Source organism: Desmodus rotundus, chromosome 9, assembly GCF_022682495.2.
Source record: "Desmodus rotundus isolate HL8 chromosome 9, HLdesRot8A.1, whole genome shotgun sequence".
Classification (NCBI taxonomy): domain Eukaryota; kingdom Metazoa; phylum Chordata; class Mammalia; order Chiroptera; family Phyllostomidae; genus Desmodus; species Desmodus rotundus.
In genome coordinates, this window is record NC_071395.1 from 72,816,464 (window position 1) to 72,842,045 (window position 25,582).

General features: G+C 46.6%; 1 protein-coding gene across 5 annotated transcripts; it reads right to left on the reverse strand.

Moving 5' to 3' along the window:
• Positions 1-1,652: 1,652 nt before the first annotated feature.
• Positions 1,653-24,967, reverse strand: SCIMP (SLP adaptor and CSK interacting membrane protein). Of its 5 annotated transcripts, XM_045199030.3 has the most exons (6): positions 24,877-24,962; positions 22,539-22,680; positions 11,375-11,498; positions 9,718-9,781; positions 7,243-7,316; positions 2,648-5,196 (listed from the first exon to the last, which is right to left on the reverse strand). In XM_045199030.3, exons 3-6 carry the CDS (start codon positions 11,484-11,486, stop codon positions 4,988-4,990), a joined length of 459 nt encoding a protein of 152 aa, XP_045054965.1. In that variant the 5' UTR covers positions 11,487-11,498; positions 22,539-22,680; positions 24,877-24,962; the 3' UTR covers positions 2,648-4,987. The 5 variants fall into 5 exon arrangements, with proteins under 5 accessions (XP_053767046.1, XP_045054965.1, XP_024420378.1 ...); XM_053911071.2 differs by lacking the exons at positions 2,648-5,196; positions 22,539-22,680 and adding an exon at positions 1,653-1,871 and having other exon boundaries at positions 24,877-24,967; XM_024564610.3 differs by lacking the exon at positions 22,539-22,680 and having other exon boundaries at positions 24,877-24,967.
• Positions 24,968-25,582: the final 615 nt, after the last annotated feature.

Here is a 25,582-nt window from a genome sequence, read left to right on the forward strand (position 1 = left end):
GAAAGACCTCTCAGAGGAGGCGATGCTCCTGCTGGGTGCTAAGGGGTGAGTCGTAGTTTATTAGGAAGAGAAAGAGGGGAAGGGAGTTCCCAGCAGGAGGAAGAGAACACACGAAGCCTTTGCAGCATTGTGATGCTTCGGGAGCTGCCAGTGGTTTTCTATGGTCAGTTCGTGGTGGGAGGAGAGGAAGTGCTGAATGAGCCCAGGGGGGACCAGGTTGTCAGGGCCTGGCAGGGTGTGCTTAGGCAGTGTAGATTTTATCCCTGTAGGCCCAAGGGGTTTTAAGCAGGGCCATGACCTAATCAGATTTGTGTTTTAGAAAGTTTCCTCTGACAGCAAGTGGGAGATGAATTGGGGGAGGAGAGAACAGTCATGAGGCTTTTGTATTAAGCCACATGAAAGATGACAAGACCAAAATTAGGCAGTGATGGTGGGGATGGGTCTTAAGGGACAGTGTTGAAAGCTTTTAAAGAATATTGGCTCATGTAACTAGAAAGCTCCGTAAGTATGCCTACATCAAGCATGGCAACAGGCAGGAGCTCAGATAATGCCATGAGGATCCGAACCCTCTTCTGATCTCAGCTCAGTGTCTTTTGTGACGGATTCTACCTTGGTAGTGTCTAGCCTGTTATTATAGCTTCATATCCCATGGAGGTGGGGGGGACCTGCTCTGGAACTCAAAGAATCAACTAATTGGTCACTGTGGTCAAGGGAATGAGAAGCTCTGATTGGCCAGTCTGGGTCATGTGCTCTGTCTCTGAGTTGGGCTAAGGCTCTACACAAATTACACCAATAGAGAGAAGAGAGAGGTGGATCCAACAGAAAAATCTGAGGCTTTTGCTGAAAAGAGTGGAATCCGTATTGGGGAGATGAAGAGCAAGTTTCCACCATGGAGGCAGAGCTGGGTGGACCACCACCCAGGGTGCTGCTCTCACTGATGCCCTTCCACAGCTCTGGAGAGGACACAGAGCGAGGTCTGGAGAAAGTCATCCTCAGTCAGGAGGGAGTCTTATCCTCTTTCTCTCAATGTCCATAGAGGAGGAGAGTCCATTTCTCTCCCTATGAGGTGGAGCGGGGAGGGACTAACTCACTTGACTGAGTTGAATCTAAAACATTTGCTGAGAATATGGATGGAGTTATTTTGCCTCAAAATGGAGAGCAGGCTCTAAACTCTCTCTTTGATACGTGTACAGCTATTCCTCCATTTTGTCTTCCCAGGAACTGGGCAAGCCAGTGGGGCGGAGCTGGCCCTGCAGATCCAGACCTTGCTGCATTTAGGACGAGAGCAAGGAGGCTCCGTTTATACCTAAAAGTGCAGGCTCTACCACCATCTTGTCTTTGGCTACATTTCAAGGTAAATGGCAGACATTGGTACACTTTCCCCTAAATATTCCAGTGTATATGTCATTAACCAGAGTTCAATATTTGTTTACAGTTTCTTTCTTTTGAGGTCAGATTTACTTAGGTTGAAATGCAGAAACCTTAAGTGTGTGTTCACTGAGTTTTGATAGATTCATGCCCCCATGTCACACACGCCTAGAGGACTTTTTATTACCTAAGAGTGACCAGAAGACCCAGTGGCACCTGCCTGGGATTTTATTCAAGAGGGCGAGGGAGAACTAGCCCATCAGAGTGGGCTTCAAGGAACAGCAAGGGTGAGGAGGTGGCAGGAGGATGCAGCTCTTCTCTGATTACCACACAGCAGTCCTGCCTGTTCAAGGGCATGCTGACATTGGACAGTGTAGCCCTTAGAACTCTGACACGGCAGAAGTGCGTGGTCACTGTGGGCTTCTGTTATTGTTGCTATTGCTGTTATTGTCACTATCCTCATCTGACTGACAGTCCTGTGTTTGTTTTTACCGGCCAAAATGCTGTAGGAGAAGAGCGAATGTTAGAATCTAGACACCATACCTTACCCTGAACTCCCTAATGAGTCTGAGATTGTAATGGAAAAAAAAAAAGCAAATAATGAGTAATATGATTTTTGAAAGTGAACTGAGGCTGACTATCCAGAAGCTATTCTCTCCTTTTTCCTTGATGGCAAAAGAAGAAATGCTGAAAATGCCCAATGTTCACTCCCCGGCCTTTCCTACAGTTGGGCATGTGAACCAGTCCAGGCCAATAAGATATCACAAAAAATTGCTGGGGGCTTCTGGGAAAGATTTTCCTTCCTAATAAAAAAAGCTACATGGGAGGAAATGCTGCTTTCCTGCCTAACTTTGAACGTCATCATATGATAATGTTATGATTGGAGCTATGGCGGCTACCTTGCCACCACGAGGGTAAAGCTGAGAGAATCAAAGAAAGGTCAGACGATTCCTGAGTGGTTGAATTTGGAGTGCTTACCTCCAGACTTCTTGTTTTGTGAGGTCATAAACTCCTCATTGTTTCAGTTACTTTTAGTTGGATAGTCTGTTCCTTGCAGCCGAATGCATACACATGATTTTTAAAAAAGATTTTATTTGTTTATTTTTAGAGAGGGGAAGGGAGGGAGAAAGAGAGGGACAGAAACATTAATGTGTAGTTGCCTCTCACGCGCCCTCCACTGGGGACCTGGCCCACAACCCAGGCATGTGCCTTGACTGGGAATCAAACCAGCAACCCTTTAGTTTGCAGGCTGATGCTCAATCCACTGAGCCGCACCAGCTAGGGTTGATACACATGATTTTTAAAACTTGCTGCTGGTTCTCTGACAACAATCTTGTTTGTGTCAAAAAGATCAGATCAGACTGTTAACTTACTAAAAGAAAACTATAATCCACTGGTTTATTGTATGAGTAAACCATCAATTCTCAAAAGCAGTTAGGGTAGCAGGCCAGGAGTTGTTTTAAAATGACAGTTGTCAATATTTGCAGTGATTTCAATATCATCATAATCATCTTTAGGTTTCATAGAGCTTGGGATGGAAAACATCTTATTTCTAACTTTATGAGTATGTAGCTGGTAGCTGACTTGGGGTTTCCTGTGGGGTTAGGGTACACGGAAAGTCCTGTGAAATCTTGATACATTTAATTCTATCACCCAAACTTGTAACGACATTATTGGCAAAAATGGGGCTTTATTACAGGTGTCCAAATAATACATGCTTGGTTTTTTTTGTCCAACAGATTAATAGAATTTCCATTAATGTTCAACATCCAATAAATATTAAGTGCTTACCATGTGCCAGGGTTTGTCCTGGACACTTGGAATATAGCAGTGAGCCAGATGAGTTCCACCCCATATGAGCCCCAGACTGAAAAAGGAGACTGGAAATGTAACCAGGCAATTATAATGCAGAGGGAGGAATGTTTTCATAAGGCCAAGTACAAGGAGTGGAGATGTCCCAGAGGAGTGTATTCATTCATTCAACTGATCATTTAGTCAATATTTTTATTGACTATCTACAAAGTGCCTGGGCATTGAATGGGAAGAGAGAGAACAGTGGGGCAAGAGAGATGCAGTCTCTGTCCCCATGTCGCTCTCAGTCCAGTGGAGGAGAAGGACAGGCAGGCAGGTACTTACAGCATGCTGATGCTGAGAGGCATTTGCCTTTAACTTTTGTCACAGATGTAGACAGCTTACAGGAAATTTACAAGAGGAAAGCATACGTGTAAAATACTTGTATCTGTTAACTTATTTTCTATAGTTTTGGAAAAGGGTCCTCTCTTTGGTGTGTTGAATGCCAGAGTTCTATAAGGCCATAGTGAGGGAGCCACTGGCCTACAAGAAGGAGGTATTAACAGGAAGTTGGAGGTCTCTATGGAGTCTAGAAAGAGATAACCTGGGAGAAAGATATATTCCCCACTGGTCCAGCATTGGTGTAAGGAGGAAGCTAGACGTCTCTTGAAGAGGAGTTCAGCCCCACAGTCACTCCCAGGCCTTTTCACAGCTTATTGGCTCTCCCTACTCATCAGCTGCCTCTACAGGGACTGCTGAGAAATGAGCATTTTGTCAGTCTGGTTAGAATGTGTCAAGTCCTGGAGCTCTACTGGATCAACTCAAAAGAACTGATGAGGTTCAGGAGCCTATAAAGCTGTCTTAAGGCTCAGTGACCACACTAGGGCACTTGTTTAGCAGGATAGCAGCCCACCCCCCTGGCATCTCATTAGCTGCAGCAGCTCACACTGGAGATTCTGCCTTCCAGATGCTCAGGGACAGTGATCTGGAGGGAAGGGCCTTGGCTTTATATAGGGAGGAAGCAGTAATGAAAATTATGCAGGAAGGTCTTAAGCCCCTGAACTCTCATCTTGAATCTGCCATTTAATCACTCCTTTCTCTCCTGTTTCCCATGATTTTTCCTGGGAAAACCTACTTTTCCTGTAGCCCAATACACATATTGCAAAATGACACTTCTATGTGTAACATCTGTCCTCTGTTGATTGTTTTGGTACAACTGGGAAGCACAGAAAAAACCTGGGTGGGAACTTGAACTGTATGGTCAGCCTGGCCAACGTCATAGAGAGGCACTGGGGTTTGAGGTGTGTGTAGGTGGGAAGGGTTCACAAGAATAGAAAGTACTCCCCACCCTTGAAGAACTCACAAGGTTGACGGGGTGACCTGCACACAAGAGCACTCAGCTGCAACTGCCACCTGAAGACACTACGCAGGAGGTGGGTGGGGCTGGTGGGGTCAAGACCTTGTGCTCCTAGTCATGGTGCTGGGGATGGAAGCCTAGAAGCCTCTGCACAATCAAACCCCAAGCTTTAAGATCTCTTAGAATAAAGAAGGGAAGGAAAGAGAGAAGAGTGCCGAGAACAGGATGCTTTCTTTGGGTGGGAGCCATGAAGCTCAGCGGGCCTTCCCGTGGAAACTCGCTCAACAGAAGCTCAAGGCCTGACTCCTCTCAGTCTTCAGGGCTGAGCGGTTGCATCTTTCTCTGGCTGTCATCATTTGATCACTAAAACTTCTTCATCTAAGGTTCAGAAGTGCTTATCTTATACAGCCCCATAACATTACCACTGCTTTCGGGACTGGACACATGGAAGTTCAACCATTCTTGATGGTTTTAAAATAAGCTGTGTGAACCCTGTTCAGCTTGCCAAAAAGAAGAAATGGTTGTTTCAAAATGATGGTTTTCCATATCTGCAGGGATTTCCACATCATCATAGTCACATTCAGGCTCGATATAGCTCGGGATGGAAACTGTCTCCTTATTTCTAACTTTATTTACCGATGAGTATGTTGCTGGCGGCACACTTGGGGTTTCCTGTGGGGCTAGAATATACAAAAAGATTTTTAGATGCAAAGCTCTCATGCATGTATATATTTTTGACCACGTGGCTCAGCATGGCTTTCATGGATTTCGGTGATCTTTTTCTTGGTGGACCAGATCCTCATTTAACAAAGCAAACTAAAGCACAGACATGACACAGTCTCAGGATCACCCCAGTGAGTAAATGGCACATATTGGTCAGCCACCTGGACTCCCATGTCCCCCTGCCTAAGACCGCGCTGCAGTGGGAGCCGTGAAACAGAAACTTTGACCAGGGCTTTGACCAGAACAGAGCTAGTAGCCAAGGGAGTGGTGTTGTGTCTAAAGATCCTAATTCTCATAAGGAAGTGATACAAACCGTATTTCCGTTTTGGCACATGCCTCACAATGACTTATGCTGTTTTCCAGAACTAGTGCTAATTACTCATGTATGAATCTCTCTTCTAAAGAAGAAGGGGACAGTGGTATTTTCAAGTGGAGGAATTAGTGGAGCATGGGTACATAGCAAAAAGGACTAAAGTGGCTAGGAAAAGGGTGACAAAACAGCTCAGCTCCACTTTTCATGGGGATGGGAACTGCCTATACCACAATCTCATCTTTTCCTAAGAGAATCCAAACAACGGCCACCGTTCCATTTTCTGCAGAGCTAAGCAATTAGACAGATCTGAGTTCATGTCCAGGCTCCAGCAGTCACTCGCTGTGAGACCATGGGTAAGTCACTTAACTTCTCTGTGCCTAAGTGTCCACACCTGTTGGAGGGTAATAATGATGTACTTGCTTCATAGAGTTGTTGAGAAGATTAAATGAGATAATGCCTGTAAAGTGCTGGGCACAGGGCCCGACGCATGGTGCGTGCTCAATAAATGTTAGGTAATATCACGACTTATCCACTCAGTCAAAACATTTTTATTAATTATCAGCTAAGCTCCAGGCACTATTCTTAGTGGTGGGTAAGCAGTGGTAAACAAGACAAGAAAGATTCCTACTTCTTAGAGTTTATACTCTTGTGGAAGAGGTTGGTAAACAAATGAACAATAACTAGATAAGACAATTCTGGTCATTCCTGTAAGTTTCCTAAAGAAAACTAGTGGGATTGCTCTAGATAGAGTGGTTAGGGAAGGGCTCTTTGGGGTGCTGTAATGTGAACCAACACTTGGAGGAGGAGGTAGAGCCAGCTGTGTGAAGAGCTTAAGGAACAACATTCCAGTCAAGGGAAGAAGGCAGATACAAATGTGAGAGGCCCTTGCCCTGGCCAGTGTGGCTCAGTTGGCTGGGTGTCATCCTGCAAACCAAAGAGTCACAGGTTCAATTCCCGGTCAGGGCACATGCCTGGGTTGCAGGTTCAGTCCCCAATCAGGGCACATGCAGGAGGCAACTGATCGATATTTCTCTCTCGCATTGATGTTTCTCGCCCTTTCTTTCTCCCTCCCTTCCTCTGTCTCTAGAATCAATAAAAGAAAAAAAAATTAAAAAAATTTTAAAAAGAAGTGTGAGAGGCCCAGTGACAACCTGAAGTTCCTTTTTACTCATATCCCAAGTCAGGATTTGCATATGAATTTATAAAGTGAACATTGGAAGCACTGATACTTATTTTAATCCTTTTAAACTCATTTAATCAGATTGCTGCCATCTGCAAATCCTTGTGTTATAGAGTGAATGTTTGTGCCCACAAAATGTGTATGTTGAAGCCCTAACCCCCAGTGTGGCTGTATTTAGAGATGGAAAAGTAATTGATATTAAATAAAGTCATAAGGCTACAGCCCTGGTCCACTAGGGTTAGCGCCCTTATAAAAAGAGAGCTCTCCCCAGCTCACACGGTGGAGAAGGCAGCCATCTTCAAGCCAGGAAGACAGTCCTCACCAGAAACCAAATCAGCTGGCACTGTGATCTTGGATTTCTAGCCTCCAGAATTGTGAGAAAATAAATTTCTGTTGTTCAAGCTACCCTGTCTATAGTATTTTGTTATGGGCAGCCTGAGCCAACTAAGACACCTCGATAAATTTGTTAACCTCCTCTGAATGAGACTGTCATTAGCAAAATATACTTACAGGCATCTTGTTGAGAAAGAAAGTCCCTGGGTGGCAGAGGGGGTAATTGAACCGATGATTGATCGAGAACATTCCTGGAGAGAAAGAAAGAGAAGTTGGTGTTTGCTTTTGACCATGCTCCCTGCCAGTGGATTTAAAGGAAAGCATCAAAGAAAGCGGGTAGGGTTGAACAGTCGAAACCTGGTCACTAAAATTTGGAAGCATTACCTTCCCTTTCTAGGGCTTGCACCCCATTTGTTACTGGCACTCTAAAGAAACCACTTCCACTAGCTGAGAGCATCTGGACTTGATGGAAGGGAGTTGAGGTGCTGTAACTAAGAGCTTGGAGCACCCCCCTTCCTGTGCTCACCTGGGCTGGTGAAGATGGGGAGGTAAGCACCAGCTGTATTTTGACTTGCAACACCAATGTCCTCCTAAAGCTAACTGTACTCACACCGTGTGACAGCAATTCCACTACTGGACATACACCCTGCCAAAATGCTTGCGCATGCTCTAGGATGGTCGCAGCAGCACTAAGCATAACATCCTGAAACTGGACACTACCCAAATGCCCATCAGCGACAGAATGGATAAGTTCCCTGTAGTACAAGCCTCTGTAGCAGTGAGAATGAACAATCTACAACCACACACAATGAATCTCACAAAAATGCCGAGCAAGAGAAGCCAAACACCAAATAATACACACTGTGTAACTCCATTTATACAAAGCACAAAAACAAGAAAATCCTTGGGGTGGAATGACTGAAAGGGAATATAAGATGTTGAGGAGCTGATAACGTTGGTTTTTGATCTGGATGCCAGCTACCTGGGTCTATTTAGTTTGCAGAAATTCATTGACTTGTGTTCTCACTGCGTGCACTTTTCTGTATTCTTTTTTTTTTTTTTTTTGCTAAGAAGTTTCAACAAAAAGATAGACTCCAAGCAAGCCACCTTACCTAGACCTCCATTCCCCTCTGTGTACTCTGATTTTCAAACTGGTACTAGATTCATCTGAGTTGTGGTCTCACTTAAGCAGTTTTAGGTTGTGGGCATGAGTGGAGGAGGGGACTTGTGGCAAGAGCTCCATCAGTGGCCTTTTTCTCCACCTGCCTGTGGCTCTTCCTAGGAGAGGAGGGAAATCTATCTGACTCTTAAATTTGGGCAACTCCAGCTCCTCCCCCTTTCTCCTCCCGAGCAGGCCTGAATGCAGAAAGCATATATTCTGCTCTGGTCTTTGCCACTCAGAAAGGGCTGCCCTGCGGCGGAGACCTGAGGTTCCCAGAGCTGCCTGTGCACCATGCAAGAAACTCGCCTGGTTTCAAACGAGGAAACGCACTTGCCCACAGAGAAGTGCCACATTCTGCAATGCCGGTTTTGTTCTCAATAAAGGTGATACTTCGGTTACCTAACTGCGTGACTCGTTTGTCTTACTCCTCATTGGATCAGAACTGGTGGGGGAAGAGGCCTATTGTTTGCTGGATCCCTTGAGCCCCAACAAAATTCATTTTAGAAAAGTATAGATTTTGTTTCAGATGGTGTGTACATTCCGATGTAAGTTATTTCCTAGGAGATAACCTCTAAGCTCCTGGAATATGCTGCTTGATAAGAGTGACTTTGTGTACTCAGGGCCTTGGGCCAGCCAGATAGTTTATGCTAACAATGTGACCGATGATGAATGCCTGCTTGTGTTTGCCTAGGGCCACAGGTCATGCTGTATCTGTTTGGCTTCTGGAGGGGCCGAGACTGAGTAGCTAAAGTAGTCATGCGGGTGCTCCCTGCCTCTGTGACTGATCCCCAATAAAAACCCTAGCAATCAAGGCTCAGGTGAGCTTCTCGGTGGGCACAGGCTGTCACAGCTCATGCTGCAAGAAGAAAGTGCAGTCTGCGTGATTTCACTGGGAGAGGACACCTGGAAGCTTGCCCCTAGCTTCTCCTGGACTCCACCCTATAGGCCTTTTTCCTTTGCTGATCTTCGTCTGTATCCTTGCACTGTAATGGCCCATAACCATAAAGATAACAACGCTTCTGGGTCCTGCGAGTCCTCCTAGAGAATCATCCAGCCCAAGGGTGGTCTTGGGGACCTGCAACACAGACAGCAATCATAAAGCCCCAAAGGTATCACAAAATACAAAAGTAAAGCGGATGTATTATCTTTGTTCAGTACAATAGCTTTTAGAGGACTATACTTTTAACCCATTTGAAGAAAAGGGCCAAGCTCACCCTGAGTGGTGGACCCAGAACATAGAGCCCGACCTGTGACTTCTATCAAAGTAGACGACATGAGGGACACTTGGAGAGCAGACAGAGACAGATGGCGGCCTGTACCCCCGCCTGAGACCTCTCCCCTTAAAGTGGGGAGAGTTGACAGACATGACATCTCACTGGCTGCCAAGGAAAAGTGGGTGTTGAACACGCTCGCACAGCAGCGGAGGCCCAAGAGTGGAAGTGAATCGGCGGTTCTCAAAATTAAAAAGCAGAAGGATTTCCCCTACTTACTCATACATCATTTCTTCATCTTTTTGTTTCTGTTTCAAGGGCTTAGCAATTTCAAATGTCTTGCCTAAGAAAAAAAGCAAACATACTGACTTAGGAAGAATTAACAAAACTTGTGATTTTAGAGTTTAAAAATCCTCAGAAATCACGTGGGTTCAGGACTTTTGGAAGAACCACCAAGGAGAAGCAGATTTAGGGACACAGAGCAAAACATTGGCAGAGCTGGAATTTGACCCAGGCTGCCTGAGCCTTTTGCTAACCCAGTGAAGGCAGGAGCATGTGGGCTGTTTATCCTATTGCTAGTACAACGCGGGGCACATAGTTGGCCCTCAGAAATATTGGTCAGATGAATAAGCAAAAGTGTGCTTGGGAGGAAATGAGGTAAAAAATAGGAAAAGCGGTTTGTAAATTATGACGTGCTGGCATATAACTTATTAATTATAAACTGCTTGTTAATAAGAGGTCAAGGTAAAAGAATAGGTAATGTTTTTGTTCAGGATTATGCTTTTGTCTGAGAACGGGACATTTTAAGAAGGCAAATGGATAGGGGCCAAAATACACATTTTATATTAAAAAACTGATTGCCATCAAGGGGTAGAAAGGAAATAATATTAAGCAGGGAGCTCCATGGACCTGGGTTCTGCTCCCAACTCTGCCACCAACCCCTACAAGATCCCAACCAAGGCTTCACCTCCTGCTGCATCTTAATTTTCTTATCTCTGAAAAGAGATTGAGAGGAATGCCAGTAAGATTTCACTTCTTGTGCAGCCCGGACACTCCAGCACTGGCTGAGCCGGACTCTGAGGCTGTGTCCAGATGCAGCAGGAGGGCAGTGCCTTGATCACGGCGGGATGGGGCCCAGGGTGGCCCAGGGGACATGGCTGCACCTCTCCGTGTATTGACCATCCCCAGGGGTACTCCCGGTTTAGGTCATTACGTAAAGGGATTAGATCTCAAGAAAACACACTACTGAATCACGGATTGCCTGTCTCTGGAGAGGAATATCAGAATGGAACACCCTCTTGTAGATAACCTAAAGCTAGTGTTAATCACCAGATAGCTGCTTATTTATGTCTGAGGTTGCCAAGAACCTCTGGCCAAGGTGGGTAATACCAGAATTCAGAGTATGATCTTAGAGGAGGTGAGCGTGGTGGACGAATAGGTGGATCGTAGACTGAGTCTATTCTTCATGCCTCAGGACATTTTTCAAAGCTACTTATTGAGATAGGACTGGCATATAAAAAGCTGTACACATTTAATGTATACAACTTGATGGGTTTGGAATTAAGACAGCTTTTGACATTACATAGACTTGTGTTCTATTTCAAGTCTCAGACATAAGATGCTGCGATCAGCAGCCACAATAAAGAGAGAAAGGACTGGAGCACAGTGCGCCTTGAAAGAGATTCTGCTTTCACCCAAGCCCTTTGGGCTGGAAGAGCTCTTGGACATCAGTTAACCTCCCTCCCTTCAGTATGCAGATGGGGAAACTGAGGCTCAGGGATACAAGTTAGTGTCAGGGCTTGAACTGAAACCCAGAGAGCATGACGCTTAATCCAAAGTTCAGCCCTTTCAGGCCCAGAACTAATCTTCTCGCTCTAAAGGAGCCCTAATGCACTGATAACCAGCCCTCCACCTGCCCAGGTGAGATGGCTATTACCTTGTCTGAACAGCCACCTACAGACACAGCACATGATGAGGCCCAGGACCACAGAGACTACGATGATGGCCACAGCTAAGATGATCCAGAAATTGTCCTTCCACCAATCCATTGCAGTGAATTCCTGAGGAGAATGGCGATAGAGGAATGAGGTGTGAGTGAAAGGCACCTTGAGGTGGCAGGGGCGGTTACCTTCCATGCTGTGTGAGGACACATCTGCTTAGGGATCAGGCGGGCACTGGTTTGCTGTCAGACCCTGCCAATCAGCAGCGGGGGGGCGGCAGGCAAACCCCTTAACCTACTCTGAGCCTTGGTGTCACGTGGGCAGTATGGGAGCGACACTACCTGTGACTTCATGTGGGGTTTGTGAGGGTAAGCTGTGGACTGACGAGGCACTCTAGAAATGACAGAGGTAATCACTGATCTTTCTTAGATTGTCAAATGCACAGTAGGAGGGGAGGTGCCATTTAAAGTGAAAATGATTGCAGTTGATTTTATGTCAAATAGGCAACTTAGGCTTAATTCATAATGCAGAGACAGAATTTTGAGAAGTTTTTTTTGAGATGAGGGCTAGAAAAATACCTTGATGGGTGCTTTTGAGTGAGGCATGGTCAGAAGGGGGAAGGTGAAGATGCAAAGCACACAGAGTTAGTCTACACGAGAAAGTAACAGGAATTTGGGGGCTGAGGGTGGGCCGACTAGAGAGCGGGAAAGTCTGGGAAGAGAGTAGTAGCAGAGGACAAGGTCAAGAAAAGAGTTATATGTTAAATGTTCTCCCCACAAAAAAGAAATTGTAATTATGTGATGTGATGGGGGCATTAGCTAACTCAACGTTGGTAATCATTTTACAATACGGAACTGTATCAAACCAACAGTGTGATTTGTCACAGTGTGATATGTCAATTATATGCAAATAAAGTTGGGGGGAGATAAAAATAAAGAAGATAGCACAAAGTTGGAGCATCATTAGAAAGATTCCGCAGTGGAAAGTGACCAGTGCCTTAGTAGGACAGTTATGTCTAATATTCACTCTTAAACTGTTGTCATCTTCTGTTCCCATCAAATCTTCAATTAAATGGCACAACAACAGCTTATGTGAACAGAACCTGTAGAAAAACGACATGTGTGCAGTAGCTTTCCAAGCCAGGGGTGACACAGGAGCAAGCAGAGAGAAGAGCAGCTGCCAGGTTCCAAGTGACATTGGGGAGCAGGCTGCAGGAATTCAGGGGGGTCTGGGGAGGGTCTGGGTTCCCCTCACTCATGGAATAGGCACTCTGTGAATACCCTTGGATATTAAAGTAAAAGTGGTGTTTGAGGCCTGGGGGAGATCCTGGAATATCCCAGTTACGTGAGAACCAGCTTCCTGTGTCACCATTTAGCCCATGCATGCTGATGCAGTGCCATTTCTGACTCATGCTTTTGAGTAATATTAACAATGTCATCAGGGACCCAGGCAGGTGGCAGAGGAACAGGGGCAAAGTCAGGCTGCTGCTGAGGCCATTATTACTACAAAGACCTCCTAGCTTGACTATTAAAAGTGTGCATTACTGGCACAAAGTCTTTATTTATGAAGTAATTATATTACAATTTGGACTTTCAGTTCCAAATTTTGTTTCCCTAGTGGGGTTTGGCTTGATCAAATATAATGCTCTTTGTCTATTAATAAAGTTATGTGGGACAGAGACAATCATGTATATCCAGCACTGTTCTGTACTCATCATTCTGCAGCTTCCTTTTTTGCTCAACATTGTTTTTGTTATTTACCCGTGTTGGAAAATGTGCTGAGGATTGACTTGAAGAGACCAAAGTGCCAGCGACCAGGGACGAGGGATATCTCGCCCCCCAGGCAGGTGGTAGGCAGAGGTTTTGTTGCAGACCACCCTTTCAGGATGCACACACACAAAAGTAATGGGAGGAAAAAGAACAAAGGGAAAAGGAAACCACGGAGATGAGAAGCTTAGCTTTCAATGTGGGTTATGAAAGTGGGTTTTTCAGGGACCCATGAGGTCAAAGGGTACTGGACTTAAGTGTCACCACGTAGCAGAGGGCAGCCTCTTTGTTCAATAAACCTAAATTGGAATCTGACCATTTAAAAAATGTCCTTTTAATTCCTAGTTAAAAAAATTCTGGGGAGAAAAGGCATACCACTGTAATTGAATAACAATAAAAATTAAAAAAAAATTCTTTTTGGACTTTCACCTTCTTAACTCTGGTGAACCACAGAGACAGATAGATAAATAGAATTTCTTCCCATCATTTTCTCCTTTTTTTCCTCATTCAAATGTGTGTCTCTTTATCTAATGTTCCTCTCCTATTTCTTATCTATTTGTCTTTTTGCCTTACTCTTGAAGGGCTGCTCCACAAAGCGATACTAACACACCCTTAGAGCTATGGAAGTAAATACCAGGACATGAGAGTTAAAAGCTGGCGCATCTGAGGAGCATGACTGGGTGGAAGGAGGGAAGTGGGGGCTGCTGTAACTTTCCACCACAAACCTTCTCGATTACTGGATATTTTTTAACTATTTACATTTAGTTTGATGAAATTGAAAAAGTGTCAATCAACCATATATAGTGTAACTTCCATGAAAAACCATAGCTCAGATTTCAAGTTCAAAGAAATTATGTCAGAAAGTAAAACTATGAGTCACTTTTCAGAGCGACGCGGAGTGATAAATATTTTGCAGTTGTGTTCTTACAGATTGAGTGAATCTGATTTTCCATCAGATGTTTTAAGTGTGTTCAGTGCGTCAAGCAGTCCACAAGGGCTTTCTCATCTCTCCCCTCAGCTCACCCGCACCACCGCACTCCTTTCCACCACAGCAGAGCTGAAACTGAGGTCAAATGACTTGCCCAAGGTCAGCCAGGTGAGAAGGAGGGCAGATGCTTTCCATGCTACAGAGCCTTCCTCTGTTGATATTAGTCGTGATGCTCCCAAGTCATCAATGAAAAGCCAAACGGGATGCAGGACACCTTACTTCAAAAGGAGCATCACATCGCTTCTCGGCCTTTTGGCTAGGATCAAATGCACAAGGAACCTCACTGTGGTCCTGGCATGTGGTGTGAGGAGCCAAGGGACTCCCCAGAATGAATGATCAGGGACCACAGTTGAGAATAAGTATCTCAAGTTTCCCCCATTCTAAGGCCAGAGAAATAGCCCTCTCCCCTATGGACCGCTGAGATACCTTTCAACAGAACCAAGCAGAGCTTGTCTTTTTGGGAGAGTGCAGCTGAGACAGGGGGCCCAAAGAGAATCACTTCCCATTCCCAGTAGCATGTCCTCGGGGCCACCAGGACAGTTTAACAGCCAGAGAGCCACCAGAGAGGTGAGAGGTACTCTGGGGAGTGACAGTGGGGAATCCGGCCAGTGGGCAGCATGCAGTGACTGCATGGTAAAGTCCACGCCCTGGAAAGCTGTGCAAGCTGAATCCCACCCATGTCAGCAGGCCCGGAGTAGGTAGGACTGTGGGGTGCAGGATGGCTGAGAGCTTCTAGAACATGGGGCAAAGAAATGTTTGTCTGAGAGGATGATGGCAGTCAGCTCAGCAAGGCAGCCGGGTCTCTCAAAGGTCCAAGAGAAAACTCTCAAGGGCCAAGGGCCAGAGTCTTCACTCAACACCACAATCTAGCTCAGCAGGAATGGCCCACTCATGGGAGACTTCCTGTGGAGAAGTGTTTGTCCTGGTTTTTCCTCCTCTATCCAATACCACAGAAGAAGGTACAGGGGAGGGGTGCTGAGGGAGCTGAGGCAGCCCCACCACCCTAACCAATCCCTGTACTGGGGCAAAGGGGAGAGAGTTTTGAGTCAAAGATTGAAGTTTTCAACAAAGCACAACTGCCCTGGCTGGTGTGGCTCAGTTGGTGGAGCGTCATCCCATAACCAAAAGGTCACAGGTTCAATTCCTGGTCAGGACACATGCCTGGGTTGCAGGTTCTGTCCCCAGTCCGGGCGTGTACAAGAGGCAACCAATTGATGTCTCTCTCTGACATCGATGTTTCTCTCTCTTCCTTCCTCTTTCTCCATAAAGCAATGAAAAAATGTCTTCGAGTGAGGATAGAAAAAAGAAGCACAACTAAGTTTTTAAAGCTAGAATGAGTCACTTAGTAATCAAAAGTAACTTAAAAGTTTTGGAATTGGACTGAAATGTCACTGAGGGAGGCTACTCCCCATCGGAACAAGGTGGGAGCCCAGGCAGCAGCAGTTGGAAACAAACCATACTTGTTTCTGATGGCCGCTCTCACAAATTACCACAAACACAGTTCCTTAAAGCACAAACGTATTATCTTACAGCTCTGGGGGTCAAAGGTCCAACATGATGTCACTGGGCTAAAATCAAAGTGTGGCAGGGCTGTGTGCCATGCCGGAAGCTCAGCTGGAGAAGCCGTTTTTTTGTCCCTTTCAGCTTCCAGAGGCCACTCTTATTCCTTGGCCCCCGGCCCCGTCCTCCACCTGCAGAGCCAGCAGTGTTGCATGCCTCTGACATGGGAAGGTTCTCCAGGCAAGACTCAGACTCAGAGATGGTTCAGGGCCCCATGAGCCAGAGTGGGGCCCACTGCCCAGCACAGACCAGAGAGGGTAAGATCCTGTGTGAGGCAGAGCTGGTCCAATTCCGAACCCTAGGTCAGCAGGTGCCAGAGCACAGGGTGGGAGTAGAGGGTGAGGGACTGAGCCTCTATGTACAGCTTTGGGGGTCCAAGCTGTCGGGAGGAGGTTAGGGAGCTGCAAGATTTCACCTTGGTTTCTGTTGACTGGGGAGCCTTTGGTGGACACCATGAATGGAAAGAGGAGGAGTAGGCGGAACTATGGGAGCACACTTCAGTTGTTAGTGTCAGGTTCGTTAGTGTGTTCTGGCCCTGGGCCAAGAGCCTAAAGGATATCCTAAGTTCCCAACCCTACCTGAAAGTTGCAATCACCTGTGGAGCTTGAAACACTGCTGCTGTCTGCAGTTCATCAGAGACTCCGATTACATTATTCTGGGCTGGGGCCTGGCCACTGAGATATTGTTTATTTTAATAAAGTTCTCCAGTGGATTCTAATAAGAGGCCAAGGTTGAGAACCATTAACATACATGTTATCACTTAATCTTCATTATAACCTTGTTATATAATGGGGGCTACGATTACCCTTGTTTTACAGATGAAGAAATAGAACTCAGAGAGATTAAGCAATTTGCTAAAGGCAACACAGCCACTGACTGGCTAACCTAAGATAGCAGCTCGGCCCCGTCCATTGCCAAAGTCCACACTCTCTTTACTCTGCCAGGCTGACACCAGACTGATTGAAGCTCCTCATCATTACAGAACTGAAAGCAGAACCCTCATTTAAGAACTTCCAATACTGGCAAGACCTCAGCTTTTAGCTGTGACTTGTCTCATATAATAAGAACCTCAATATGAAAATGCACTTTACAAAAGTAACATGCATCATTGGCTAACTTACCACGAGTTCTAAGCAATCTGCACACACCATTTCATTTAATCCTCACAAAGGCTCTATAAGGCAGTTCCTAATTATTACCCCATTTTATAGATAAGAAAATAGAGGTTTAAGACTTCCAGTCAAGAGAGAAGTGTAGGTAAACATGCTTCACCTCCTTGCACAACTACAGAAAAAATTATAACTAGACTACAAAACAAATATCATCCAGAACCATCAGATAATCTAGCTGTATGGAAATCCAACAACCAAGGATTTTAAGAAGCCACATTCATCCAGACGGTCCATGCTACTAAGACAGGGAAGCAAAGCAGCTCTACCTAACACATAGAAACAAACACAGGGAGGCTGCCAAAACTAGGGGACAAAGAACTATGGCCCAGTTGAAAGAACAGAACAAAACTCCAGAAAGATAATTAAACAAAATGGAGATAACCAAACTATCAGATGCAGAGTTCAAAACACTGGTTACCAGGATGCCCCAGGAACTCATGGGGTACTTCAATGGCATAAAAAAGACCTGGGCAGAAATGAAGGTTACAATAAGGGAAATAAAGAAAAACCTACAGGGAACCAACAGTGGAGGGGATGAAACTGAGAATCAGATCAATGATTTACAACGTAAGGAAGAAAAAAAGCATTCAATCAGAACAGCAAGAACAAAAAAGAATTAAAAAAAAATGAGGACAGTCTAAGAAGCCTCTGGGACATCTCCAAACACACCAACATCCGAATCATACGGATGCCAGAAAGAGAAGAGAAAGAGCAAGAAATCGAAAACTTATTTGAAAAAATAAAGAAAATAACTCTTCCCTAATTTGGTAAAGGAAATAGACATGCAAGTCCAGGAAGCACAGAGAGTCCCAAACAAGTTGGACCCAAAGAGGACCACACCAAGACATATCATAATTAAAATGCCAAAGGTTAAAGATAAAGAGAGAATCTTAAAAGCAACAAGAGAAAGCAGAGAGTTACCTACAAAGGAGTTCCCATATGATTGTGAGATGATTTCTCAAAAGAAACTTTACAGGCTAGAAGAGACTGGCAAGAAGTATTCAAAGGGATCAAAAGCAAGGACCTACACCCAAGATGACTCTATCCAGCAAAGCTATCATTTAGAATGGAAGGGCAGATAAAGTGCTTCCCATATGAGGTAAAGCTAAAGGAGTTTATCATCACCAAGTCATTATTACATGAAATGTTAAAGGGACTTATTTAAGAAAAAGACAAAGATCAAAACTATGAACATTCAAATGGCAATAAATTCTCAGCTATTAACAATTTAATCTAAAAAACAAACTAAGCAAACAAGAAGAACAGAAACAGAATCATATATATGGAGATCACTTGGAGGGCTATCAATGGGGAGGGGAAAGGAGGAGAATGGGGGAAAAGGTACAGGGATTAAGAAGCATAATTGGTAGCTACAAAATAGACAGGGGGATGTTAAGAATAGTATAGGAAATGTGAAACCAAAGAACTTAAATGCATGACCCATGGATATGAACTAAGGGGGGAGTGGAGATTGCTGGAGAGAATGGGGGTGAGCCAGGAGGAGGGGGGCAAAGGGGAAAAATTGGGACAACTGTGATAGCATAATCAATAAAATATATCTTTAAAAAACAAAGTAGAGGCTTACAAGAGCTCAATAACTTGGCCAAGGTTGTGGAGCTAGCGAGCAAAAAAGTCAAAAGCCAAACCCAGATCTTTCTAACTCTAGAGCCCTAGCTGGTGACCATCAAAGCCAGGCCTCGGGAGAAGTATTAAAATGCAGACCCCACGGTCCCACATCCCTACTCCACTCCAGCCCTGATTTGTAGGTATGGTGTGGGACTTAGGTATCAGCATTTATGACAAGCACTCCAGGTGGTTCTCAGGCTTGGGAAGAACACTGCATCAGCTGGGGCAGGTGAGGAAGCTGGAGGCTTGTTCCCCACAACAGTCAGAAGCAGCAGTTGCTGGGTGGACTGAAAGGCACTAAAAAAGGCTCCTTGAACCCAAATGCATTTCCTGTGTGCTTGTCACACAGTGCCTGGAATTTCATCATTTTCAAGCCACTTCTCTCCAGAGCAAAGTTCCACGCTCCCTCCCCTCTCCACTTCCCCTCATTTGCCTGGTGTGCCAGATGCTGAGGAAGAGAAACTGACTTTTACTGGAATGTGAAAGACTTTGTTGGATCTCTGGGTTCCTTCCTTAGGGCACTGGCAGGAGCAGGGGCATCTAGAATTTTATCCAAAGTCCTTAGAATATGGTCATAACTGAGTACAAGATAGGAATGACGTTCCTAAAGGAGCCAGGAGACCCAGGAAGACCCCTGTGTCCTGGCGTCATCCTCTTGCGTGTCATCCCCTCCCTACTTCACAGATGCTCCCTGCTCAGGAGCTCGAGCCCCTACTCTCGCCCCTGCTTTCTCCTCTACCATCCTGCCCTCAGGACAGACTGAGTTGCATTCACTCTGGGATCTCCCTGACTGGCAACAAAGCCCAGAAGGCAAGAGAAGCCTGAATTTCAAGAAGGGAGGAGACCGAAGGTGAGGAAAGGTTGTATATTTATTAGAGACTTCCGGTAAACTGTGAAGGTGCCAGGAGAAAGAACGACATGAAGGGATAGACAAGAACAGGAGTGGATCTGAGGAGCAGAGGAGGTACCCTTGTAGGCCCAGGTGGAAGCGTGAGTGTTTAACAGGGAACCGTGCCCTGGCTGTTGTAGCTCAGTGGATTGAGCGCGGCCTGTGAAACAAAGGGTCACTGGTTTGATTCCCAGTCTGGGCACATGCCTGGGTTGCAGGGCAGGTCCCCAGTGGGAGCCAGGTGAGAAGCAACCACACATTGATATTTCTCTCCCTTTCTTTCTCCCTCCTTTACCCTTAAACCCAGAAGCTCCCATTCTCTCTAAAGTAGAGGGTAGGGTGGGGTGGGGTGGGGAGGGGTGGGTGGCAGACACACACCCTCTCCGCCATTATGTTACAATCAATACACAAAAGGCATTTTTCCCCCTCCAATTGAGCCCACATGCTCTTACCCTCAATGGCAGGCTCTTGGTTTATTTGTTCCCTGTCTCCCACACCGACCTGTAAACTCTGTGAGAGGAAGGGCCTCACCCTTCTCTTTCGTGTTGTTCCCAGAGCCTAGAGCATCACGTGGGCGGGCGCTCCATACCTATCTGTGGCTAGAGGCACGAATGATGCCCCAGCCCCTTCCCCTGACTCTGGCAGACCTCCCCCACAACAATGCAGGGTAGTAGGCAGCTTGGATCCAGGGTCTGAAATTCTAATTCCAAAGCCATCTCATCTGGCCACACGACCTTAGGCAGGCTCCCTGCCCTCCATCTGCCACCTGCTGCTGGCAACGAACAGCTGACTGGGAAGCACAGGCCACGCAGGCACTTGGGGGGGAGTTCCAGCTTCTGTCTTATCTCTCCCCATTCCTCGGGAACCTCAGACACTACTGTCCGTGAGTCTGTTGCAATTCTGAGTGGTGTAAGAGTGGGAGCGTGGTTCAGAGCGGCGGCCGTCCCAGCCCCAAGTCTCACTTCCCCAAAAGGCACTCCTAGGGAGTCAGTGACAGAAATCATACTCACTGGCCATTGCCGGGAATTCCAGAGACTGTGGGTTTATTTAGCACTTACTTTTTTTTTCAAGCAAGATCCTCAGAGCAAGACATACAGCTTCCCATGTTGCAGCTACTTGTATATTCACACGAGTGAAACAAATTTCTTCAAATGTCTTCATGATACGCGAGGCACACCAACATCTTCTCAACTATTTCAGCTGATCTCACCAACAAGAGTACTGAGTGTGAGCCCCCAGATTTATTCCACAGCCCACTGATGGCTGTGTCCTGTATGCTGAAAAACCTGAGTTTTCCTCATGGAGAAGAAATAATCTGAAATAGCCATGAGTCCTAAAAGTGGAGGTAGGATATGTATGGGAGAGGGTTTCGAGTTTCAGAAAGTTGGAGTTGAAAGAGGCCTAAAAAAAGTGTCTATAGAAGGAGGCAGACTTGCAAACAGCTCAGCAGGAAGCTGGGGAGATCTGAATTCTAATCCAGCTCCTTGCTTCTGAGGACTGCATGGCCTTGGACGCTCACCTCCTTAGCTGAGGCCTGCACTACCAAGACGGCAGCTGCTGGCCCCGTTAGGCTATTCTATCAAGCACTTACTGAGCGAGGTGGCAAGTTGGAACTGAGATGTAAGTGAGAAATGCACACTAGATTTCAAAGACATAGTGTGGGAAGAAGAATGTAACAAGTCTCATTATTAAATGTTTACATCGATTACATGTTGTAATATTTTAAGTATATTGGGGTAAGGAAAATGTATTATTAAAATGCCAGCTTTTTTCCCTCTTTTTATCCCTACCTCCCCACTGAAATTGTCTCCCCTCTGTCCTGCTCACTTTTATTCTTAATATCAACCATCTGGGTAAGCTGTACTCACTCAAAGAACATGAAACTATAAAAACAGAACGGAACTCAACAGGAGAATTCCATTTTATCCAAAATGGCTGGTATATTCATACAATAAAATGCTACCCAGAGCCTTGGCTGGTGTGGCTCAGTGGATTGAGCAATGGACTGGGAACCAAAGGGTCACCGGTTCAATTCCCAGTCAGGACACATGCCTGGGTTATGGGCAAGGTCCCCATTAGGGGGCGTGTGAGAGGAAAACACACATTGACATTTCTTTCCCTCTCTTTCTCCCTCCTTTCCCCTCTCTCTAAAAATAAATAAATAAAATATTTTTAAAAATGCTACCTAGAAGTTTTAAAAAACAAATTTCCAATACACACAACAATGTAGATGAACCCTGGAAACATTAAGCGAAAGAAGCCAGAGGCAAATGAGCCCAGCCTGTGTGCTTCTCTGTATAGGAAGCTCAAGAACAGGCTCAACGATGTGATTGCAGTAGAACTCGGAATAGTGGCTGCAATGGGGGCGGGGGAAGGGGTGTGATTGGAAAGGGGAGCAAGGGGACTTTCTGGGGTGATGGAAATATTCTACATCTTATTTTGGGCAGTGGTTACAGAGCATACACAATTGTCAAATGTATTGAACTGCACATTTAAAACCTGTGCATTTTATTTATACCTCATTTTAAAAATAGAAGTAAAAAATAGAATGAGCTGCCTTTAAAGTACTTAGCTGACTGGGCCAGGAATGAAGCTGGCTGGTAGGAACTGGAAAAGATTGAATTCCTCTGCGTACTGGGTGGGGTGAACCTGGAGTTCTGGGGGAGAAGGAAAGGGGAAGGAGTGGGAGGAGGGGAGGGCAGGGAGCCAGCTGTGTGGTGCAAAGGTGGAAGAGGCAACTGGTGGCAGGTGCTCAGGGGTGGAGTGGCCATGGCATTTGAAGAGCAGGGCTGTTGTTCGCATTGCTGCCTTAGAAACCTCTCCTCTGGTGGCCCCCTGCCCAATCTTTCGTGAAATCTATTGTATCTGCCAACGCTATGGTGAGCCGTTTTGTTTTGGGTGTAGGGAGCCAAGAAGGGAGCTGAGTTTACCCCTTGGTCAGTGCAGAATGGGACAGAGGCTCATGCACAGGCTCAGAGCCATGGGAAAGGGGTGGCCTCCTGGGGACCCCACAGCAGTCTCGGGGAGGGCTTTGGACCTCAGCAGAGCAAAAGATGAGGGTCTGAGCTGGTGTCAACCTAGATCCCACGGGCTTGGGAAACTGGAGATATTTCAGTTCATACTTGCAGATCAGTATGAGCATTTCTTGCCTGAATTCACCTCTAGTTCCCAGACGGTCACTGCCCAGGCTTGGGCTGGCAGGTGGAGGGTGGGCGGCGCAGAATCCCCGCCTGACCTGGCTGAGGTCAGCACCAGAAATGGCCATGTGGATAGTTGCTGGCAACTTACAAGCCAGGTGGGCCTGGGAAAGGGCAGGTAATATAATTAAAAGGGGTGCGGCCTCTCTTCTCCCTCTGTCTATCTTCCCATTTCTGTGAAAGGCTGATCCTAGGGAACTAAGGAGGAGAGGGCGAACTGAACATGCCACTCTGGCCACGCAGCGCCAAGCTGACTGCGCCGGCCGGCTTCAGTGGGGCATCTAGCACACCTTCACGCCCAGATCCACCTTGGTGTTGGATGTGTTTCATTACAGGACCCAGTGCTGTTTGTGCACGCTCAGCCATGCTCGTTCATTGTTCTCCTGGCACATTTGTCTGCCCTCAGTTAGAAACTACATCTGTTTGCTAGCAAAAAGGGAAAAGGAATGATAAAATCCTATTCTGGCAAAGCTGTGGTGAAACGGGTCCTCCCACATGGCCTTTGGCCATATATATTAACTTACTTTTTTTTGGAAAGCAAATAGTAATACATTTAAAAAATGGTCCTGTCCTGTGATTCCATAATATCACTGTAGAACTCTAACCTAAGAAGTAGTCCGAAGGAAGTAAAACCGAAGCACACACATATGTGTGCAGACGAACCCGAGTGTGCAGATGAACGGGGAGCTGCCAGCAGTCCCATGCTGGGGCTTTGGAGGAGAAGATGACGGAAGAGTCACATGATGGGATAGGATGCAGCAATCGAGCAACAGGAAGAAAACATCATGAGGGGACCATTGGGAAACCGCTTAAAAGGAAAGAAGCAGAGTACAACTGTGTGTCTGTGCCGCAGCCACATCAGCATGCACGGTGGCCTGAGCCTGCGGCCGGGGCCACGGGGAGCGAACGTGGAAAAATGATTTTGATTTTTTGGTGTGGGAGAGTAGGGTCCTTCTTTCTTTCGCTGTCACCTGGCCTTGCTGTGAAGCATAAAGTAAACACATTTTCAAAAACTTAGGCATCGTGCCTTAAAAGAGCTTCTGCTCCCTGGCCCCAAACAGGTTGCTGTTGTAGTATCTCTGAGATTCTGGTCTCCCTTAGCAGAGCGTCCCAGAGAAGCAAATTATTCAAGCTTCCCGGTACATTAATCCCCAAATTTCTGCCACCCAGAAGTCTTTCCTTGCGTCCAATCAAATTGCCTCTTTGTTCACTTTTCTTAGGCGTTTGGTTCTAAGGATATGGAGGAAAACTCCAAGCCTGTCCCTCAGCAGTGCCCAGGCAATAATGCTGGTGTTGTAAGTGTGTGGAGGGGACAGAGAAGCCTGGGCCCTGACCACAGCAGTGGCATTTGTGTTTCTATTTCTAGATCGTATTTATGTCAAAATAAAACTTTTCAAAATACCTATACCTGGGAAAAAAAGATTAGAAGGGGAAACCCAAACTCTTCCCTGCCGTTGTTGTGAGGTGGTGGAATTTGGGAGCACTGTTTCCTTATTTCTCTGTAGTTTTCCAACTCTCAGAGGCAGAGTGGGGGAAGGTCCTAAAATAAGAAAAAGAAAAAGAAGCTCCCAGGCCTTGTCATCTCCGGGCTCATCAATGTCCATTTTCAATGCTCCCTCAGAGGTCACTGCATGCAAAGGGGCCAGGGAAGGGAGTGGCTTTCGGGATGAGTGGTGCGTGGGAAGGTGGAAGTGGAAGCAACAGAGCTGAACCCAGGTCTCCTGCACAGTAATTTCACAGAGGGCGAGAGCAGGTGACAAAATGGAGATCTGACCCCAACCCAACACAGCTCGAACCTGAGGCCTCTGGAAGGCAGGATGCCTTACCGATAAATCCCTGAGCGCCAGAGACACAGTGACAAAGGTACCTAGGCTGGTGGTGGTGCGGGGTTTTCAACCAACAGCTCCATGACGCAGCCCAAAGTTCACACAATGGATGACTCCACCCTGCCCTCTGCACGGACCCCTCAGGGTCCTCAGCTACCAAAACTCCCAGCAGCATCCTGAGAGGTAACAACCTCACGCCCAAATGTTGTCATTTCAACCTGACACATGGGCTTCTTCATCACCCCAGCACACACACAAGGAAATGGAGGCCCGGAGAAGGGCACAGTGACTCTGAGTTCACCCCCCAGTGACCAGCACAGAGGGTTCTTCACAACCAGCGTCTCTCCAACCCCACCCAGTGGTGGTATGGAGGCTCCAGCCACAACCCCCAGGTCAATCTCAGGCGGTCACTCACACGACACAGGCGCAGATGCTTACCTGGGTCACTCACACAACACAGGGGCAGATGCTTACCTGAGTCATAAGCAAGTTCAGATGTGAGTGGTTGAGGGGACAGCGGTGTCCTGAGTGCCGTGGCTCAGGCACAGCAGACGAGAGGCGTTCCTCGCCCACAGGCCTCCCACCCACCCCAGAGCAGTGAGTGCCAAGGCCTGACCACACTTCCTCTTTCGGCTCAGCCCCCTGGGAAAGGCCCGGCGCCCTCACCGGGCCATCCGTTCTTCCTGGGAATCTGACTCCTGAGGCTTTCCTGGAGCCAGAATTTTCCTGCTGCCCCCGTGTCCCCTCCAGGAGCCTGTCCTAGTGGGGAGGGGTCAGGCCCTGGGGGGAGGGACAGGGGTATCCCCACAGCAGTACCTGCCTGGAGCATTCTCAGAGCTCCAGAGGAGGGGACCCTGACTCCCACCCAGAGGCAGACCTGGGTAAGCGCCCAGCTGGCCTGTGACCGGCACTCCATCCCACACGGAGAGCAGCTCTCACAAAGCCCAGGCAGCCCTGGAGCCACTGACCCTGCTTCTGCTGGGAGAGGACAGGGAAGTTCTCCTGTTCCTTAGGGTACGTAATAGACGGCATCCGAAATTTTGACGGAATTGGGTTTTTCCCCACAACTCGACAAGACAGAGTTCCCAGCGAGGCTGACAGCCTCCAAACGGGACTGCTCACCCACAAGGACATCGGTGTTGAGCTGACCGCTCTGATGGAGATGAGTGGCCGGGTCAGC